Here is a 16,508-nt window from a genome sequence, read left to right as displayed (position 1 = left end):
AATAGTTTGAGGACGACAGGACACAACAAGATAGCATGAACGATTGCGAGGAACATGATATAGGTCCAAATATAACTAAGGATGAAATAAGACATGCAATAAATCTGGCAAAATCTAATAAAACTGAGGGGCCTGACACAATTCCAACTGAAATAATTAAATTAATATCAGAAGATCAGATCAATGTATTAGTAGACTTATACTTTATTTACTTATACTTATTACTTATTACTTATACTTTTATTTATATAATACTATATATATAATACGGGTATTATTCCGAGAGATTGGCTCAAATCAACATTTATTACATTACCTAATGCAAGGCAATGTAATGACCACCGAATAATTAGTCTAATGAGTCACATACTAAAAATATTCTTAAAAATTATCCATTTAAGAATTTTCAGAAAAGTGGAACAAGACATCACTGAAACCCAATTTGGATTTAGGAATGCCATGGGTACACGACAGGCATTATTCGGATTTAACGTCCTCATGCAAAGATGTATGGATGTAAATCAACGACTCTATGTTTGTTTTATTGATAACAATAAGGCGTTCGATAAGGTCCGACACAACCGTCTTATACAGTTACTTAAAGATAAACACATTGACAAAAAAGAGTTAAGAATAATAACTCATCTCTACTTTAACCAAACGGCAAAAGTCAGAGTAGGCAAAGAACTTTCGGAGGAAGTATGTAGAGATAAAAAGAGGCGTAAGACAAGGTTGCATACTCTCTCCCTTATTGTTCAATATATATTCGGAAGAAATAATTAAAAAATCACTCGATAATGTAACAATTGGAATAAAAGTAAACGGCAGACCCATCAACAATATCAGATATGCCGATGATACTATGTAGTAAATGCTAGTGAGGAAAGCGGACTAACGCTTAACGCTAATAAAACAAAATTTATGACAATTTCCAAAACACAACAACAATATATTTTAAACATAAGAGAAGTTCCAATACAAAAAGTAAAAAAATACAGATATCTTGGTACAATTATTAATGAAAATAACGAGTATACAGAAGAAATAAAAATGAGAATTGGACAAGCTAGAGCAACATTTAATAAGATGAGAAAAGTATTATGCAGTAGAGACCTTAGTTTGCAACTCAAAATAAGAATATTACGTTCATATGTGTTTTCGGTGCTGCTGTATGGGGTGGAGGCCTGGACCTTAAAGAAAGAGGTGAGCGATCGACTTGAGGCATTCGAGATGTGGACGTACCGAAGAATATTAAAAATAAGTTGGGTAGACCGAATAACAAATGTTGAGGTCCTCAGAAAGATGATGAAATGGAAATCATGAATACGATTAAGATAAGAAAGTTACAATATCTCGGCCACGTTATGAGAGGAGATAAATATGTGTTACTACAAACCATAATGCAGGGAAAACGAAGTATTGGAAGAAGACGCATATCCTGGCTCAACAATCTGAGAAAGTGGTATAATTGCAGTTCCGTCGACTTGTTCAGAGCTGCAATCTCAAAAGTGAAAATAGCTGTGATGATTACCAACCTCCTTAGAGGAGACGGTACCTAAAGAAGAAGAAGAAGTACGTCACCACGAAGAGAATAGTTATTCCTCAGAAAAGACAGGACCTAGATGCACATGTAAGAATGAGTGCTTCGATAAGTTTACAAAGCTGGAAAAAGAAGAAATTTTTACAATTTGTTTCGTTCGTTTTACCGAAACGAAAAAAAATTCATATAAGTACACTTCCCGTCATATAAAACTGGTACACTTTTTTTTCCCAATGTAAACCTGGGTTCAGACTGGATACAGTGGTTCGTGAATTAATTCGCTGTTGCCATCACAGATAACGGAATTGCACTAAATCTAATTAAAAAAAAAAATAAAGTTATTATTAGATAGGTATTATTTTTATCATTAACAATAAAAAACCGTATTTAATAAATTTAATAACCAGAGATAGGGTTCAGCTAATATCCAAAATATTTGAAGGATCTTTAAACCTAGATTATTGGCACAGGGAACATTAAAACGCATCTACTGTATCTAATTTTTTACTTCAATTACCTAGCGAACACGAACTGTATTTTGTATCAATAAGTTTAGTCACAGGCCAACTACCAAAATTAAATTATTATTTATTATATGAACGATAACATTAACAAAAACTAACATTATACTTTATCCAACGTAGATTATAAAGTGACAGATCCAATACCTCACTGTAATGTTTTATTATAATAATTTAAAGTTATGTCTAGATTGATTTTATCTATCACTATATTTGAATTGAAATATTTTCATAAATTATAATAAAATACAAATCAAGGTATGAGTACTTAATTGAGATAATGAAAAATTACAAAATTAATATGAGAATTTTTTAGGATTGCATGTTTAAACAAATTTAATGTGACTGACTGATCGAGAATGCTCGATGTTTTAGTTTTTAGAATACTCAAAACTGGCGGTCTGTCACAGAGCCCTGCTTTTAGCTGATTTCATATAATATTTTCGTTGAACTGGCAACAGTGCCCTAGAAATTAGAATGACACATGTGACAAGATCAACTTACACAACTTGAAAAACATGATTTTCGGTAATAAGAGTTGTACCAGTTTTTTATGACGCGAACGGTACCATATTAAAGTATCAACAAAAAGTTTTTCAGTTTGTCGCACTGCATTTTGTAATATGCCCGCTATTACTAAAAGTCGTGTTCAAAGAATTTTAAATTTTCGAGCTACTGGAAACCTACCTGACAAATATGTAAGGGGAAAGCATCATAATCGGCCTAATAAAATACCAGATGAGATAGTCGCTACTCTCAATGACCACATTAAAAGTTTTCTTCATGCGAGTCCCATTATTCTCGTAACGAGTCGCAAAAAAAATACCTTCCAGCCGATCTTAACGTAAAGAGAATGCATGAACTTTATTTGCAGGAGTACGAGTTAGAACAATACACTTTGTTAATGAAGCACGAAAAAATTAATCCTAACCTATGATTTCTATCATAGATATTTTAAAGAAAATTTTAACCTGTCTTTTGGATATGCAAGAACTGATACGTGCTCAACTTGCGATGCATTGAAAGTGCAGTTAGAGTCTGCCTCAACTGAGAAGGAAAAGAAAAGTTGGAAGTTCAAAAAGAACTTCACGTGCGAAAAGCGCGTGATGATCTTAAAGAAAAAACAGGTATACAATTTTTGTATACCTGATTTGGGTATACAATCAACTATTTCATTCGTGCAGAAAAAAATCAGTCGGTTAATTACATGCCAGATGAAACTACATAAAAAAAGGGTTGCATAGTGACTACCTCGTATTTATGGCATTTTATTAAAAATTATATAAGCGACCAAGTAAAAACCCTTTATATATTTTCTGTCAACTGCGCCGGGCAAAACAAAAATGCTGTAATGGTTCATTTGTTAACAGTTTTAGTTAATAATAAACGATGTTTAAAAATAGTACATACATCATTTTCCAGAGCCAAATCACAGCTTTCTACCATGTGATCGCGACTTTGATGTTACTTTATTTTTGGAGGCACACTTTAAAAAGACTTCAGTTGTCAAGAAAAAACCATTTACAATATCCAAGTACCGAATATTTATTTATGATTCTACAATGCCAGAAAATGTGTGGCTTACAGAATCTCACAATCCTACTTGTGTAACCTGTTACCCTTTATTTAAAAACCCAGGTACATTCATAGACCTAAACATGCTTCCATTGGCATATAAAGAAAAACTCCCACTTAAATACAAGAAACACTATTATACCAACAGTAAAAAAATATGTACCTCCTGCTTATCTTCCGTTTTTCGACGCTATTACACAGTAGTCTGGGTTGCCTAATAATATATCATAACAATTCTGACGTTTAGATTTTCAGTTCAAAGAGTGGATATTCCTACTAGTAAAAATGTATTGAGAACATCCGCACAAGAAACAAATAATTAAACTGAAAAATGGATATCAGGTGCAAAAAAGTACTTACCAAAAACTTTCCCTTTGAAATTTGAATTACGCGGTAGTCCTTCTCTAGAGGAAAGTCGTTTAAGGTCTGTGACACTATACCTTCCATCCACCGACGAACCTTGTTATTATCAAGATACTGTTTATCGTCTAATAATTTGTCCAAACCTCTAAAAACATTACAAAACAATGTGGAAAAATAATTATTTTAGTTATATCCTGTTACAATATGCAATATTTTGACAGGATATATTTATATCTCTATAGTTTGGCCGCTGAAAAGATGGAATGATCACGTGAATGGCATGCACTCTTAAACGTTCCTCTCCCTATGTTACCACTTTTCCCACGTTTACACCGCTCAACAAAAACGAACTAACTCTCGCTATAATACATTTATACAGTTTTTTACAGGTTATTGATTTATATTAAATTTAAACATTTTATTGCCTTTGGCGTATAGATTTAAATTCTAAGTTTCTATTTTTACCGGGTGGACAAATAAATTTTTTTTATATAATATGTCAAAAGTAGTCAACTTTAAAAAGAATTAAGAGATAAATTCGGCTTATAAATTTGATGGAATGCGATTCGTTTGAATAGAATACCTTTATTCGCACGAATCGGTTGACAAAGAAAAATATGATTTAAATGATTGAAAAACACGTCTTTGTTTCGATATACATTATAGTAAAATTTAAATTTAGTAAACAAATTAATAATTTTAAAAGTAAATGTCAAGAATTTTACAATAATTAGAATTAATACATAATAATATATATATATATATATATATATATATATATATATATATATATATATATATATATATATATTGTTATGATTGTTTATTTTGACTTTGATTTTAATTTATTGAGCCAATAAAAAAATTATAATTTAATTGTTATCAAATGTATAATAAGACTCCTTATATTACCTGTGTTCGATGGATTCAAAGATTTTCTAGTTGTCCTTTATCGAGATAGAGAAGAAGGATAATAAAAAAAGAAAATAGTATATTACAAAAATTAAGTATTCTTTATTTTATATAAAAAAAGGAATAAAACAATGCAATACAACAACTGCCGCTATCTTATCAATCAGCATACAAGAAAATAAATAAAATTTTTATAATAATAAGATTTTAAATCTACTTAAAATTTATAATAAGTGAAAACCAATTTTTCTTAAACTTTTCTTTACTTGAAACAAAAAACAACAAAACTTTAACTTTTGATTAGTCAAACAAAACTCAATTCTTTAAATTTTATTGATAATGAACATGATGTCAACACAGATCCATCACAGATACCAATTTCAATTGTACAAAACACTTACAGTTTTTTTTTCTCATTGCATTGTATGTTGGCACATACCCAGAAAAATCCAGTCTCCTCAACGATATGATCTCTCCTCTTTGGCACCTCGGCTCCTTCCTAACGTCTCTGCAAACCTCCTGCAGACTACACAAAAACACCTAATTTACTTCTCCAAAAACTCAGCTACTTATTTATGCCACAAGGACCTTCTTTTTTCAACTTGATGCCGTAAAACTACTTTCACATATACTTCACAAAATGCCCACGGTAGATACAAGGACCTCTTTTAATCTACTTGTTATCTTCTGCAAAACTAATTACTTCTTTTCACAATGCCGGTATCCAAACTCACGAACCACACCCTATCTTCTAACAAACGACTGTTTCCTTCGATGGCCAAATTACCACTGCCTCTCCCCGTCTCCTAATCAGGCTAACCCCATTACCATTCAAAAACGACTATCCAATCAAAAGCTCAAATCTTGTTTACTACTGTTAATGTTTGTTCTAAAAATTCTGTGTATCATTTGGGAAGACCAAATTACTGTTTCAGAGAAAGAATAAATATAAATTGATTTTTCTATCCTCAGTCTGTTAATACACAATCTATACCTGTTTCCAAAGATTAGAATATGGTCATTTAATACACAAACAATGACAAGATTAACTTACAGTTAAAATGTCTTCTAATTCTACACAAAGGGTTTTTTGATAATTTTGTTGGAAACGGAAAAGGTCGTTTGCCAAACAAATTTCTATGCTTATCTACACTAAATCTTATCTTAAATTACTATATACATTTTGTTTATAATTTAATTAAATTTTAAAAGTTTATTCCAATGGAACTTTTTATTTAATTTTTTTCTTTGGTTGGGAAAAAAGAAGTATGACAATATATATATATATATATATATATATATATATATATATATATATATATATATATATATATATATATATATATATATATATATATATATATATATATATATATATATATATCTATAAAGGATGTTAAGTAAGTTTTTTTTGCCAATAATTTACTTTATATTCTTTTACTTGGAGATGAAAGAGTCTTTACATCCATATTTATTAAACGTAACACACAATTAATAACAATCTTTAATAAACCTAACCCACACGACAAATAATACAAATTAATGTACGTACTCGTAACAAACAATTTTTAGCACTGCCTGACTGCCTAATAAAATTCACCAGCCAGCGGAAGTTAAACACAAATAATGAAGACGGTGTAAACAGTTTCTTAGAAGGTATAGTTTTGTACGACCTGTCGATGCTTGCATCGAGTGATCATGCGACCTTGAATTCCATCTTTTAAACGGCTGGGGTATAGTAGGAAATATACTATAGAATAACTAACATCTTTATCAACGTCTGTTATACCTTGCAATTTTTAGAAGGTTCAGATTAAAGCAGAAATCTGAATTTGTTTCGAAACTATTTTACGGTTTTTTCTTTCAGATGTCGCTATTGCGTCCATAACAGATACATAGACGCTTTGTGTGTGAAATCAAATCTTTGCTGTCTTTTTCATTTTATTCAGATCTACTCTGTATGAGTACAAGAAACAAATTAGTTAAGGATTTCTGCTTAGTTGATAGACATGTCGTGGAATGCAAATTTTAGATTCCCCATGTCTCTATTAACATCTTCATCAACGTCTCTTATACCCTGCAATTTTTAGAAGGTTCAGATTAAAGCAGAAATCTGAATTTGTTTCGAAACTATTTTACGGATTTTTCTATCAGATGTCGCTATTGCGTCCATAACGAAGCCATTTTATTGTTGCTTCTTAAAAGACAGAAAAGATTTATTTTTCACTTTGAGAACGCCTATTAATAACAACTGTTCTGATGAGACTTATTAAGTCGAAATACCTATCAACAGATACATAGACGCTTTGTGCGTGAAATCAAATCTTTGCTGTCTTTTTCATTTTATTCGGATCTACTCTGTATGAGTACAAGAAACAAATTCGTTAAGGATTTCTGCTTAGTTGATAGACATGTCATGGAATGCAAATTTTAGATTCCCCATGTCTCTATTAACATCTTTATCAACGTCTGTTATACCTTGCAATTTTTAGAAGGTTCAGATTAAAGCAGAAATCTGAATTTGTTTCGAAACTATTTTACGGATTTTACAAATAAACCATTTATGAATGACATTTGTTTTTTATTTCTAGTAATTCCACACTCAATTAATAAATTCCGTTATCCGTTGTTTATTGATTTACAGCTAGGAATTACTTATATTTGTATTTCCAATTTAAAAGCATGAAAGTAAAATTATATTTAACAGAAGAGCATCGTCCTATGTTGTGTAACCGCAAGTTTGCATCTTAGGTGATGTTCACTTCACACTAACAAAAATATTGGGACTATATCAGTACGGAAGTAATCCTAATCCATCATATATAAATATATATATATATATATATATATATATACATATATATATATATATATATATATATATATATATATATATATATATATATATATGTATCTATTTCTAGTATTGTATATAACTTTCACAAAATGTTTTGTTTTTCTATTCTATATTTTAATTCAGTACAATCCAAGTATAATATCTTAATCCAGAAATAGAACAATTAACCCGGTTTAATTTATTTACGGTAACCATAGACATAATATGCAATATTTTGTCGTACTTTTAGTTGAAGAATAGATTAAATTATTTTAAATTTACTAATTTATTAATCTCTAAAAATTTAAATTACGGTTCTGTCGTAGCTTGTCACAAATTTCTCAATCAGAGACTGTGGATCCGTTTAAAATATGGCGACCGCGTGCTGACAGACTTCAAAGGCGGCACCTGAGAGTGGGCATTCCGATTATTCTATGCTATTGGCATCAAACAAAATAATAAAGAACTTAGAAATCAAGGACAAAATAAGAAAATCCAGCTAAAACAAGCCTCCAAAAAAGCCCTTCAATCGATAAAAATATACAGAAAGATCTACTGGATCTTCGTAAGGACAATGCCTTTAGACAGGTTTATTGGCCCTTTTATCAAAATTTGCAAAAAAAGATGGAGCGGTGGAGGGGCCCGAGTCCGACTCTGAATAACTTTTATTTATTCATTTTTGTTTCAAATTAAAAGTTTAATTTTCGAAAAAGCTAATTTTATTTTAATTCCTACAGTCACCAGGCAGATGTCCATTTAGAAAAAGTAGGTAATTTATGTCATAATTCAAGAAAAAAGTTTAGTTCAAAAGTGCAACAATGTCACTAAAGTTAAAATTTGTGTTACTTTTACAAATATTATCTGAATATTTTCATGCACTAAAATGTATTATAGCCATATAAATCTAAGTTAATTATTGTCGACCTTAAAAAATTAAAGTTGAAAAAATTAATACAGATAACGACATTGTTTTGTTGACCATAGGAATTAAGATTTATTGCAATCCCATCTCTAGAGTATATTTATTATAATGCTCTAAAACTAATTTTTTTTTTATTTTTTAGTATCCAAATTTACCAAAAAAGATGGAGCGGTGGAGGGGCCTGAGTCCGACTCTGAATAACTTTTATTTATTCATTTTTGTTTCAAATTAAAAGTTTAATTTTCGAAAAAGCTAATTTTATTTTAATTCCTACAGTCACCAGGCAGATGTCCATTTAGAAAAAGTAGGTAATTTATGTCATAATTTAAGAAAAACGTTTAGTTCAAAAGTGCAACAATGTCACTAAAGTTAAAATTTGTGTTACTTTTACAAATATTATCTGAATATTTTCATGCACTAAAATGTATTATAGCCATATAAATCTAAGTTAATTATTGTCGACCTTAAAAAATTAAAGTTGAAAAAATTAATACAGATAACGACATTGTTTTGTTGACCATAGGAATTAAGATTTATTGCAATCCCATCTCTAGAGTATATTTATTATAATGCTCTAAAACTAATTTTTTTTTTATTTTTTAGCCTTAATAGCAATACAAATAAATAAGTAAGTAAATAAGTAATATGCTTTATTGTCATTGAAAATTGTACAAATTTTATGGACAAAGCTTATAACAATAGAAGAAAGACAAGAAAGAAGAAAAAAAATCAGAATAAGAATCGTTTGTACTTTTAAATAGAAAAAAAAACAATAAAATTCTTCCAAACTTAAACATAAAAAATACTACCTAATTAAGAACCTACAAACTTCGTAAAATGTACCTAACTAAAAATAAAAATTAGGAAAGCAGATTAATGAATTAAGTGCTCAAATATCCTGCTTGTGCTAAACAGTAACCAAATCTGTCATACAGATTTCTCCTCATATTTTGGAGTAGGGCTGGTGTAATGCTTGCAGGGAAATGAAGTATTTTGCCCTTAACTCGACTAGGTTTGTGGCCCCTTCAAACTGATGCCTATAAAACCCCAAAAAAAGAAATCGTTAGGCGCTAAGTCACAGGATCTAGCGGGCCATTTAATTGTACCACGTGTAATTATCAGTCGATCAGGAAACGTTTGATTGAGGAAGTCAATAGTTGTTTTAGAGTTGTGAGCCGAACACCCATCCTATTGGTCACCTAAAATCCCAGTCCAAGCATTTAACTTTTGCGGATACTGCGTTCTCACTGCAACACTGAGGTGCTTATTTTTCCGGAATAATACCTTGCAACGGATGGATTGTGTTTTTAATGTAATGAAAATGACGATTCGTCAGAAAATACAATACTTTTTAAAAAGTGTACATTTTCATTCTGTTTATCTAACATAAATTCACAAAACTCCATCCGCCTAAAGTTATCTTACGGACACAGTTCTTGTGTTGGTTGTATGTTAAAACAGTGATACCCATTCCTTTTGAGAACTCGCTGGACAGTTCGAGCATTCACGTTAACTTCCCTAGCAATTTGTACACTATTGCAGGGTTCACTAGCTTCGACAAAAGCACAAATATCAATATCCCTGTTTTGAAGCTCCTCATCGACAGGTCTAACACGTGATTCATTACCTTCATGACACTTTTTACAACTGTTTACACATCCCGAAGTTTGAAAATGTTGGTGAGGGTCCATTTTCGAAGGCAACAATAAATAAATCAATTATTTCGCGTATCGAATGACCCTGAAAGTACCATGTTACAAGTTGCACTTTTTCTTGGACGGTATACAACGTAATAGGCATTTTATTAATTATTTCTTTATTCTTTCAGAATCTCGTTTGAAATTTTTAATGTCAATGTGACAATTACGACAATTCGTACCACAAATCACCTACCTCTTATTAGTGGTATGTGATTCGTACCTACTGTGAAATGAATATAGAGGTGGAAACATGTAACATGTCACAGCGATTGCCATTGTGTTGTATGGTCAATAAAACAATGTCGTGATCTGTATACGAAATTTCTTTTTCTTCGATTTCTCAAATATTCTAATTTTGGACTTGTTATGCTATTGAACTGAGGTATTGATATGTGACAGTGGATCGGCAAAACATCGATAGTTATTTAAATAACGAATAGACAAGATAAAAGGAGTTAATGTGGCTACGGAAACGCAAAAGGAATAAATAAATTGAAAAAATTTACGAGTTACTGGTTAATAATGCTAAGGTACATTCAATGTAGTTAAGCAAATCATCCAATATGAAGAATTGCTGGGTAATGAGTGTCAGAGAGAAGTAGAAGGAGAATACGTAGAAACATCTGGTGGTAGACAAGAACCTAGATGAACCTGAAAGAGTTTAATAAAGACATAGAAATAATAACAAATATAATGATTCATTCTTATTGACAATGACAAGTGACGTCAACATAAGCTCTTTTAGAAAATAAGGTAATATTAATCTGAAATATACTAACTTAAAGCGTTCAGCGTAAGGCTGCTTGTAAAGTTCTAGAAGGTTATTTATCTTCAAGTGAACGAAGCCTGGCTCTTTACTAACGGTTAAATCTTTGTTAAGTATCTTTGGCAGATTCATAAGCAAATCTAAATCGAATTCGTCTGGGGCACCGACTCTTAAACCGTCATAGAAGCTGCCTCCAAAAAATGTGGTGAAATACATTTCCTTAAAAAGAGTATTCTTTTTCGTCATTTTGGGTATCAAGGCGTCCAAAAGCTGAAATATAAATAATTAATGGATTTTTACATGCAATGACAATCAACAAAGAAAATAGTTCAATAGGTTCAAAGTCAATAGGTCAAATCGTCTTATATACACAGGCGACCCTTAGGAAGGCATTTGTCTGAGCTTGCTCTAGAATTCTTTAGTATTTTTGTTTACGCATTACCTGCTGCCATACTGGTGCTGCGTATAGTATGGCGGAGTGGACCACTTCCATAAGAATTCTTCTTCTACCTGCCCCTGGACCTCCCTACGTTTGGCATCTTTGTTAGCGCTGCTGTGTTTTCGTCGGCTTTTTTCGCGGCATATATTAAATGTTCACTGAAGCTCTGTTTGGTGTCCTGTATTACGCCCAGATATTTGACTTTCTTAGCAGATACGATGCTTTTTTTCTTCCAAAGTGAAGGATATGATCTTGGGCCCTTAAAGATTTTGGACTCCGTCTTCTGTGTGGATAGCGTCAGTTATCTCTCCTCTAGTCACATCCTAACTAGTTCAAGAGCTGTATTTGCATGCAATTGCCTGTATTCCCTCTCATATGTTTATCTCTAGTATGTCGTTATAGAGTACATTACAGACCAGCGGTCCTACCACTCCCGCAGATGTCTTGATTGTGTCCTCTTTAGTTATAGTAATGCTCCTGTCTGTGAAATAACCCCTCGTTAATGCTGCAAGTATGGAGATACTTCCTTTTCTTCCAATAATCTGATGATTTTCCCCCAGCTTGCGTTGTTAAATGCGTTCTTGATGTCCAGGAAGAGTTCCACCATCCACCTGCTCCTGCAGGCTTCTTTCGCCCTTATTATTCGGTTTCTGGCAGCAGATCCAGTTTTTTTGAACCCATACTATCAGTCCGAAAGGCCTCCCTTTTCTTCTATTTCATTTTCGAGCCTTGACTTTGTGATGATTTTGAATAGTTTGCCTAGAATATTTAGTAAGCATATTGGTGTCTTCTTTAATTTCTTTTCCAGGTTTAGAGATAAGGATAATGTTTTTTATACGATAGGGAATATCTGTCATCTATGGAGAGCGTACATTATAATTTTCACCCATTCGGCCTTTTTCTCATTAATGGTCTTTATTATTGTCGGCGTAGCAAATTTCTCGAAAACTGACCATCCAAAATAAAAATATGAGCTGCCGGGGAAAGGATAAATAAATAATCTTCAAAATGATATATCGCACGATATTCTCTTCTATTTAAGAGTTTAAGTCATCCCTGCTTTATATCTCATGCTAAAAAAAAATGTAAGTTTTTTTGCATTAATAAGAACCAAACCGGGATGAAAAGTTTTCGGTTACCCCCCTGTATACTGAACGTAAATACTGTTAAAAAATCTATTTATATAAAAGGCTAGAACGACAATTCGCACTTTTTGTCCGGTAGGGTAACTACGCCACCTAGGAAAGAAATCTGAACTGCCAACATCTGACATTTCAATCATATTTTTTTCTTGAAATGATACGTTTATTTAATAATACTAATAATATTAATTACATATTAATATAATTAATAATACAATGAATTTTTTCGCAAAATTGACAAAAATATTGATTCCTGTAACTTTAAAACCAGATTTAATAAACAAAATAATTTAAAACTTTATGTTAGTTTAGATTTAAGCCCTAGCGCCACCTAGGAAAGAAATCTTAACTACCAACTGACTTGTATAAACTTATCTGACAGATAAAATGTAAAATATTTATTTGCCGAATAAAGTACCGAACAAGAAGTTATCTGGAAGATAAATTGTGTTTATTGTAGTTTGTTATTATGTTGTAAGTTATCGCGCAATCAAAAATGTAACCTAAATATTGTTGTTTATTGTGGGTGAGAGACATGGATCCGGTATTAGAAGATTTAATGAAATCAAAGAGTATGATGTTTATCGTTTATAAACTTAGTACGAGAAAATACTATTTGAGACAAAATTGACCATTTTAATTTTTGTAATCCTAAAGACTTTTTTTAGGTTTAGATAAACCGACAGTGATCTATATTCTGAGAATATATTATAAACCGTTGATTAAGATTATAAAAGTAGGTATTCTATCCCTTTTTCATTACTTAGTTTAGGCATTTTTAGACATTTAATCCCCTAAGGGTCCGCGAGCATGTGTTAGGGGGTCCGCGGTCTTATCTATGGACGTTTAAATGAATAAATAAATGTCAGCGATCATTACAAAAAAACAACATACAAAGCGCACTAATAGTGATGAAAAGGTCACAAACGATCCGTTCGCAAAGATCGAATCTTTTCGTGAAGACCCGTTATTAATACAATCACATTCTGTGACCATATCGTTCGAATGACCCTATGAATATGAATCACGCCTATGAATGACGCTGTCTAGTGTTTACAAAACGAACTGTGTGATCGCGACACGTTGCTCTGTTAAATTAATGCATGAACCGCAAAGTATCGTTCAAACGCTGATTTCAGTTTCTCAGAACGGCGAGACTCTTCTCGCAAACTGCAAAACTGTAAAATTATATGTACATTTGAATTGTCCAGTCAATGAGTCAATGGTTCATGGTCCCGTAATCTGTTCTGTTTAGTTTAAGGATCGAAATTATTGTTTACATTAATTTTATTAGTCGTGTGTTTTGTTTACAGGCACTGTTTTGCACTGTGTTGCGTTGAAGTGTAGATAACTTTATAGATAAGCATTACGTTTTTAGTATGATTGTGACAAAGAAACGCTGGTTAAAACCAAACGATTCCGAAGCAAATGAAACATCATCGAATTCAAAGGTTAAACGTCGTAAGTTTTGTGACGATTACTTAGTTTTCGGATTTAGATGTATCAAGTTAAACGTGACGAAAGACCTCAGTGCGCCATATGCTACGAAGTTTTGTCGAATGAGTCAATAAAACCGTCCAAACTCCGACGTCATTTAGAAACAAAACACCAAGACCTTCGTGAGAAATCTCAATCATTTTTCAAAATTAAGGCCTCGGAATTAGAACGAAGCAAAAAACAATAATTAAGACTGCTACTGGAGCCAATAACGAAAATGCTGTATTAGCGTCTTACCAAGTATCCTTATTAGTTGCAAAAAGTGGTAAGCCCCACACCATTGCAGAAGAATTAATACTACCTTGCGCTAAAATTATGGTTTCCGCTATGGTGAGAGAAAAAGCATCAAAAGAATTGGACATTATATCGTTATCCAATAGTACAGTGAAGAATAGAATTAATGAATGTCAGGAAATGTTAAGGAGCAAGTGATTTTGAATGTTAAAGCAAGCAGATTTTATGCTTTGCAATTAGATGATGCGATATTTGAAGTATTGAACGACTTTATGTCCACTAATGAAATACCGTGGAATAAATGTGTGGCAGTTAGTGCGAACGGTGCTCGACCGGTATTCCGGTATTCGAACAGGACTTCAGGCTCACGTAAAGAATATGAATCCATCTATTATCTGGCATCATTGTTGTATTCACAGAGAGGCATTAGCTGCTAAAAAAATGACCGAAAAATTAAAAACAGTGTCAGACGAAATAGTGCAGGCCGTGAATTTTATTAAAGACATGCCCTTAAATTCCTGTATTTTCGGTATGATTTGTGAAGAAATGGGAAGCATTCACAAGCAGTTATTATTGCATACTGAGGTGCGTTGGTTGTCTCGTAGCAAAATCGTGTTGCGTGTTTTTGAGCTCAGGTATGAGATCAGAATGTTTTTTTTTGGAAAAATTCTGTAGACAGCACAAATAAACATGCTGATAATTTTAATAACATTGAATGGCTTACATTGGTGGCATATTTGGCTGATATCTTCAGTGCCCTTAACGAACTAAACTTACATCTACAAGGAAGAGATAACAACATCTTCCAGGCTGAAGATAAAATAGACACTATGATAAAAAAAACTTGACCTTTGGACTAATCGTACAATTAAAAAAAAACTATAATCATTTTCTTACACTGACAAAGTTTTTGGAATCCTCTGGTGTGGAAATGTTGCCAAAGCAAGTAGAAGAATAAATAATTACACACCTCCGCGGTTTGAGGTCTTTTTTCGAGATTATTTTCCAGAACCGGACAGAAATAAAAACTGGATAGCAGATCCTTTCAACGCAGATGTTTCCGATATCATCGGCTTGACAACGATACAGGAAAATCAATTAATAGAAATATCATATGATTCAGCTTTAAAACCTAATTTTAAAGAATCTTCCTTATCAAGTTTTTGTGTGAATTTAAAAACAGTTTATAAAGAATTATCAGAAGAAGCACTGAAACCTTTACTGCTTTTCTCATCTACATACCTTTGTGAGAAGGGATTCTCTGCTCTTGTATATATCAAAAACAAGTGCAGAAACAGACTACAATTGGAATTCGATTTAAGATTACAACTAAGTAAAAATATCAACCCAAATATACCAAATTTAGTAGTAAGAAAACACCACCAATCTTCACATTAATATAATGTTTTTTATTTTCATAAAATTGATAATTTTTTCAGTACTTCAATAGATTGTCCTAATGTAATTGTGTTTTTTATTAACACGTTCGCTGCCGACTATATTTTCTAAATCAATGCCTCCGTGAGCCAACCAATCATTTTTTTAAGTGCGCCTATGAGCCACCATATAACAAATGTGTTGGTCCAATCAATTTTGGAGAACTTTTCGATGACGATGATGAACCATTCGAATGTTCTGATAGTGAGTACCTGTGTAGTTCAGAAAAAGAATCAGATTCGTCAGATTCAGAAGAAACGGTGGAAAATGTACGAAAGATTTTACTGAGAAAAAAAAATAAAATTAGATTCACAACCTACTCGTCATGTTCACGATAATATCAATCCAGGACCGAACTTGAATTCAATGCATGATCCAGAACAACTTATCGTAATCTTCAAGGTAATATCGTTCCAGGGCCGAACTTAAATTCAATACTCGATCCAGAACCGAACTTAGATCCACAACGTAGTGAAGATCCAGTACCGAATATAGAACCAAATTGGGGTCCAGTAGTAGGTAATTATAAACTAATAGCACCTTTTTCTATTCCGTCAGGAGTAAATGATGAAGTAGCTGTAATGTTGGCAAATGGTACGCCTGGAGACTTATTTGATGCTGTGG

The 16,508-nt window shown here is 32.1% G+C and overlaps 1 protein-coding gene across 3 annotated transcripts in view; it reads right to left on the bottom strand.

Annotated features, from left to right (window-relative positions):
• LOC140431189 (cyclic GMP-AMP synthase-like receptor) overlaps window positions 1–16,508 on the bottom strand; it is a 65,323-nt gene that overhangs the window by 36,519 nt on the left and 12,296 nt on the right. For all 3 annotated transcript variants that reach the window (XM_072519108.1, XM_072519107.1, XM_072519109.1), the window contains exons 3-4: window positions 11,149–11,405; window positions 3,997–4,144 (exon numbers count right to left, since the gene is read on the bottom strand). In XM_072519108.1, coding sequence (XP_072375209.1) covers window positions 3,997–4,144; window positions 11,149–11,405 — 405 coding nt within the window. The remainder of the gene's footprint in view (window positions 1–3,996; window positions 4,145–11,148; window positions 11,406–16,508) is intronic.

Source organism: Diabrotica undecimpunctata, unplaced genomic scaffold (assembly GCF_040954645.1).
Source record: "Diabrotica undecimpunctata isolate CICGRU unplaced genomic scaffold, icDiaUnde3 ctg00000593.1, whole genome shotgun sequence".
NCBI lineage: Eukaryota > Metazoa > Arthropoda > Insecta > Coleoptera > Chrysomelidae > Diabrotica > Diabrotica undecimpunctata.
This window is presented reverse-complemented; position numbering and strand designations above follow the sequence as displayed.